The following is a 6,076-nucleotide window of genomic DNA, read 5'->3' on the forward strand; positions in this document are numbered from 1 at the left end:
CCCTACCCACTGCTTCTCTTCCCCTATCCCCACCCCCCCACCACCAGCTTTCCTCCACGCCCCCACCCCATGTCACCCTTTCTCCCTCTTGGGAGTCATAGATCCTAAGCCATAAAATAAATTTTATTCCAAAATAACAAAATAAATAATCTACTGTACACAATCTGAAAAGAAAGATGCTCTATAACTGCTCAGATAGGTGCTGTGGCCTGGCCCCCAGCTGGGGAGACCCTGAGACCAACCCAGGCCTCCCGAGGGGGCCGAAGCTTGAAGGAGATCCCACATCCACCCCACCCCTGCAAGAGAGAGCAGGAGGGAAAGGCTTGCTGAGGACTCGGGGAAGAGATCGGGATGGGTGGGCAAACTGCAGCACTTGTTAAATTAACAAAACAAACTAGAAGCACAAAAATGGGGAAGGGGAAGGGAGAAGGAGCAGGTCCAGTGTTCTCAAGCCCCCAGTTCCAGGGGAAAACATTTGCATTTTTAGATGCTGGACCTTCCCAGGGAAGTCCCCCTTTTCCCCCATGTCCAAACTGAGTCCAACTGCTGACACCACCAGTTCAAACCTAGAGACAATGGGAATATGTTGTGTAAGTGAGGGGAGAACCCCAAATGCCCTGGAGGCAGAGTCCTTGCCCCCTTGCTCTGGGCAGGGGTGAGAGGGCACCACGCACCCTCCTTGTGTCCTCTCGCCAGGCCCCTGCTCATTATTGCTTGAAGCCCCATAGTTTTTTGCCCATGGAGCAGGTGGGGAGGCAGGAGAAGGGCAGCAGAAGGATCCAGGACTGTGACTAGATTCTGGGGATCAGGAGTGTAGGGGTCTGTGTGAGCCAGAAGTCTAGGATCCTGGATCCGAGGACTCCAGTCCACCTCTCACTGCCGGCTGGCCTCGGCCTCCACTTTCACACTGCTCCTACGACCCTCGACCAGAGCAGGATGGGGTCCTGGGGCAGGGCATCGGTCCAGTAGACCTTCCTCGAATTCTGAAGGGAGAAGGAATAGGTTAGGAGGCTGTGGGGTAGAGGCTGCAGAGAGAAGTGGTTGGGAACAGAAGCAGGGTCAGAGAGAACTGTGACAGATGAGCTCGACTTATTGAATCACTGCCTCCTGTCCACTGCATGTGTATGGGGGGGGAGGGTCCCATACCAGAGCACGTGCAGTGCCCCCCCTCCCCTTTCTGCCTGTGTGTAGCTCTCTGTCTCTGTATGTGTCTCTGTCTCTGTATGTGTCTCCCGCCTCTGTTCTGCTGGAATTTCTGGTTCTGTCAGGAGCTGCGGGGGTGGCTTGGCTCTGACCTCCTCCCCTCCCCGCTCCAGGCTCTGCTGCCCCCACTCATCCCTGGCCCCCTCCCAGGCCCCACCCACCCTACCACGGCTCCCTATATTTCTAGGAAGGCAAATCAGAGGGAACACAGGAAGTCAGCCTCCCAGCTCCTCCCCCAAGAAGAACCCCCCCTTCTAGTCCCGCCCCCACTTCCCACCCACGCACAGTTAAAAATACCAAGCCAGGGTTGGTGGCTTTGTCTGCTGCGTCACTCTCTCGGCCCAGCCGCTGCCCAGCCTCTGCCGGCCCCTTCCCCCATCCACACACAATGCATCCCCCACCTTTGGGCTCCTCCATATCCAAGCTGGGCAACCCCACCCCCACGACTCCTAGCCTTCTCCAACCAACTGCATTGGTGGAAGTTCCATCCCAGCTTCCCTGACTGGTGACCCTCCTTCCTGCTCCCCTTCATTTGCCACTGTTTGCTCCCTGCTTCTCCCAGCTCTCCCTTGGCAGATATCCTAGGGTCAGACCTTCTCCAGAGGGAAGAGCCCTGCAGAGTTCTCCTCTCCTCAACCCAAGCCTGCTTTGCCCAGAGCCTGACCCTCCTCCTGCCCGATGACTACTACATCCCTCTTCCTTCCCTCCTGGATTGCCGTGTGGGGCCAGGGTGGCTGGGGTGCTCGGGACAGCACTGCCGCTGCCTCACCTGCGAGAGGCGGCTTCGCAGGCACACAGGGGCTGAGGCGGCCCACGCGGTCGTGGGAGACGAGGCGGGCGAGCCGCAGCCCCTCGTCCATCAGTGTCTGCTGCAGGATGTGGCGGCTCCACAGCCCATGGGCTGGCAATGCCAGAGGCAGGTCAGCAGGGGGCGGCGTCAGCCTTGGGCACGACCCCACAGCTGTGGGCATGGGCATGGGTCAGATAAGGGGCTGCAGCCAACTCAACCCCCACCCTCAGTGGCACAGCCAGACCCGTAGGCCCTTCTTTCCCCATCCAGCCAGGCCTCCCACTCCTGTTCCAGGCAGCTGCCTCTTGGTGCCCTCTTCCCCACCCCCACCCTAGTGAGGAGAGAAGTGTTCTGATGCCCACTCACCCTGCAAGTGGCCATCCAGACTCTCCCCAGACAGGCTGGCACTGTCTTCCTCCAGGCTGGGGCGGTATGGGGGTGCGTAGGACTCAGGACCTGGGGGAGGCTGCTGGATTTCAGGGTGACTCTGTTCTCCAACCTGTGGATGCCCCGAAGGGGAAATGAGGACCTGGCAAGGGTGGGGATTGGGGAAGACTGTGTGACCCCCTTCACGTGCACCCTGGAAAACCTACCTCCTGTTTCAGCTTCTTCAGTGGGGGGCCTCCCAATTCTTCAGGGTGGTGCCTGCAAAGAGCAAGCGGGATATGGAAAGAGAGGCTAGGAAAGGGCCGTAGGGTGGGCAGGATAAAAATAGACCCTGCAAGGTAGCCGCTGGGCTGGGCTGGGCAGATCAAGCACTGTTGTTCTGGGGGCACAAGGGGGAGTTGAGGGGACGGAAGGCATGGGCAAAGAGGACATGGCCAAGGGCAGGATGTGCAGGTGGGTGGGAAGCAGCCTTGGAGAAGCCTTGACTGGAGGTTGGGACATGATCCAGTTCCTCGGCAGGATTTCAGTCTAGGGAGGACCTGGGATAGGGATCTTACCTGGAGCCCTTCAAGGAGGACAGGTAGGTGCTCTCGCGGGCCACTTGGCGGGACAGAGAGAAGAGCTCCACCCTCCGCAGTAAGAGCGTGTTGTCCCTCATGCAGAACTGGGCAGCGGCCTCATTGATAGTCAGCTGTGGAGAGGGGGCAGCCCGGCAGTCAGGGTACTAATGCCCCCCATTGCCTTTCCCGGGCCTCCTTACAGCTTTTCACCATCAGCCACAGGAGGCCCATCCATGGATGCTTGGTTGGTTTTTACACCACACAGGAGCTTTCTGAGGGAGAAGGACAGAGGTCAGCACCCTTAGCTTCTGAGGAATGCCCGGGGCCTCCTCCACTCCTACTGGGCCCTGAGTGATGCTGAACTGGACAGCTGGGTTCCCGCAGTTAAGGAAAGAAGCACTGCAACTGCTAGGGTTGGGGTATGTGGGGGAGGGGGCTGGGGCAGGGCTCCAGGTTAAGGGGCAAAGAGATAGCCTTGGCGAGCACTGGGATTCCTGGAGGTGAGTGAGGTGAGGCTTGAAGTCAAGAGTGATCCTGGGACGCCAAAGTCCTCACCTCATGCAGGCTGAGCTGCTTGCCCTCCCGCCGTTTGGAATCGAAGCGGCCGTAGATGATGCTGTACTTGCGGATCTCCTCTTCCTTCTGGCTATCGTTATCATCCATCTCAAAGATGTGCCCCACACTCCGCGCCAGCTTCTTATTCAGCTTCAGCAGGGACGTTACCTCCCCAGCATCCCCCCTTGGAAAGCTCCGGAAGATCCTGTCCACACTCTCCACCACCATGCGTACCATCTCTGGCTCCAGTCGGTCTGGACCAACCGCAGTCCCACCTGCTGCCAGACCCCCAGCCCCAGTTCCCTCAGGGACTCCTCCCCCTGCAGGTGGGGAGAAGGGTGGCGAACCAGCCTCCTCTTCTCCTCCTGCCCCAGTGTCTGACTCTGGAGTGCTCCGGCCTGGCCAGATCCGGGGGTCCCCAGCCCCAGGACCCCCTGGCAGTGGTGACAGCTTCTCCCCAAGTTCCAGGGGACTCTTAGGGCTAAAACTGCGGGCACTGCCCGCCTTTTCCCCTGGGCTGCCATGCCCATTGCTCACGCTCCCTTTCCGGGTACCCGCAGTCTCAGAGATCTTGAAGAGCGGGATGCTAGAGACGGGCACGGCAGGCACTGGCTGGCTGAAGAGCCCCGGATTGGTGGCCCACTCTCTCAGGGCCTTCTGCAGGCGTCGGACATGGAGGGGCTTGGTGGCCATGCCCACGAGGGCCATGATCTCCAGGAACTCCTCCTCACCCGCCTCGCACAGCTGCTGCACGTCGTCCCCTCCCTGCTGGATGAAGGTCTCGTAGTAGGAAAGGAGGTTGGCACGCTGCAGGACCCGGTACAGCTGCAGCTCCCCCAGCGTCCGAGGCAGTGCCATGGTTTGGGCACTGGGCCTGAGGAGGAGTGCACGAGAGTGAGGCAGTCGGTACAGGTCCCCCTGTTGGGGGCTACCCCAAACCCACAATTGTCCTCCCATCTTTTCCCCTCTTTTGAATGCTCTCTGCCCACTGCCCAGGCCTGAGCACAAACGGCGAGAATCAGATAGTGCTCAGACATATAGATTATCCGGAGCCATCTCAGACTGGTGAGGAGCACCGAAAGCCAATGCTCAATCTTTGCAGAAATCAAAGACTCTTAGTCCCCACTTTCAGTTTGTACCATTTCAGGCTTGGGACAAGGAGCCCTCGGGCTCATCCCTGAAATTGCTGAACTTCCATCTCCCCCAGAACAGTCCTCACTTTCCACCCTAAACACCCAGCAGTCTCAGCGCTACTCAAGGTGACATCCCATGCTCAGGTGACTGTAGGACTGCCTCTTCTCCCACTGTGGACACTGGGGCCACTGCTGGCTGGAACCCTGAAGGCATTTTGCCAGGTGGCTGAGAGGGAGGTATGGCCCCTTCCCTGCCCTTTCCCACCTAGTGAACCAGTTGGACCTATGCTTCTCTCTCCTTAGCTCCCCCCACCTGCTTTAGATGTTCTTAAGGGACCCATGCTCACTACCCCCAGGACCTCCCCTCCTTTCGGGGCTGCCCAATGCCCCACAGTTGGCCCCTCTCCTGGCACTGACCTTCCCATCTGCTCAGCAGGTCTGTCCCTTCAGCTCAGGCATGGGGGGTGGTAAGGGAGGGGCGCCTCAATTGTTCTCTTCTGGGGCCGTTCGGCCCCCACACCCTCCCACAGTGGTAGCATCTGTGGGCGAAAACCGCCCGGGGGCTCCCTCCTATCCTCCTCTCCCTCATTTTCCACCCACATCCTCAAATAGAGTGAGGGAGCGGCTCAAGGAGAGAGGAATGGCACACCGACAGCTCCCCTGCTACCACCACCCCCCACCGTGAATAAAAGAACAGAAATGGGAAGACACGTTTAACGCATCCTTTGCTTGCCCAGTGTCCCGCAGATGCTTCCTTGGCCCAAAGGAGCCGTTTTCTCCCGGACCCGGGAGCCAAAGCCAGACTGAGCCAGCTGAGCGGCCCTCCTCGAGCACTTTTGCTAGCTTGAGCTCCCGGGCTTCCCCTGACACTTGGGGGCTCCCGCGTTCTTTGTTATGGTTGGGGGGGGGGGGTTCACGATGCCTCCGGGCCCCTGCCAGGACATGCCCACAGGGTAAAAGGAAAAGGGAAACTAGATACAACTCTTTCCTATCCCAAATCCCTGCTTGCTCCCAGGGTCCCCTAATTTGAAGACTCACCCCCTTTTCCATCAGTCTCCACCCTCCACCCCCGTCCCGCTTTCCCTTTTCCTCCCCTCGACCTCCGCCCTTCGGACCCCATTCGAGTCCGGCTCCACCCATTTCCACTCCCCGCCGCTTCCCTTTGCCCACTAACTTGAGTCTGGGCTGCGGGGTCCGGCGGGCGCTGTCCCCTCCGCCCGGCGGCTGCTCGGCTGTTGGGGAGGGTGCTCTGTGCATGGACGGCCGGCGACCACCCGGGCTGCCCCCGTCGGTGCCTGGCACTCTGCACCTGGTGCGCGCTGCACTCCTCCCGGCGCGCGATGCCGTGTCCGCCGCTGTCCAGGCTCCCTCCCTCCCTCCACGTCTCCTCTCTCCGAGCCTCCGCGCCTCTCTGTGCCTCTGCCCCCACCCCACCCCCCGCTCCCTCC

At 60.0% G+C, this 6,076-nt stretch overlaps 1 protein-coding gene across 1 annotated transcript; it reads right to left on the reverse strand.

Annotated features, from left to right (window-relative positions):
* Positions 1-102: 102 nt before the first annotated feature.
* Positions 103-6,045, reverse strand: NAB2 (NGFI-A binding protein 2). The gene is made up of 7 exons (XM_037845406.1): positions 5,803-6,045; positions 3,496-4,369; positions 2,938-3,071; positions 2,587-2,638; positions 2,360-2,492; positions 1,973-2,164; positions 103-983 (listed from the first exon to the last, which is right to left on the reverse strand). Exons 1-7 carry the CDS (start codon positions 5,883-5,885, stop codon positions 874-876), a joined length of 1,578 nt encoding a protein of 525 aa, XP_037701334.1. The 5' UTR covers positions 5,886-6,045; the 3' UTR covers positions 103-873.
* Between the last annotated feature and the right edge of the window lie 31 nt (positions 6,046-6,076).

The sequence above is a fragment of the Choloepus didactylus genome, chromosome 8 (assembly GCF_015220235.1).
Source record: "Choloepus didactylus isolate mChoDid1 chromosome 8, mChoDid1.pri, whole genome shotgun sequence".
Taxonomy (NCBI): Eukaryota; Metazoa; Chordata; class Mammalia; order Pilosa; family Megalonychidae; genus Choloepus; species Choloepus didactylus.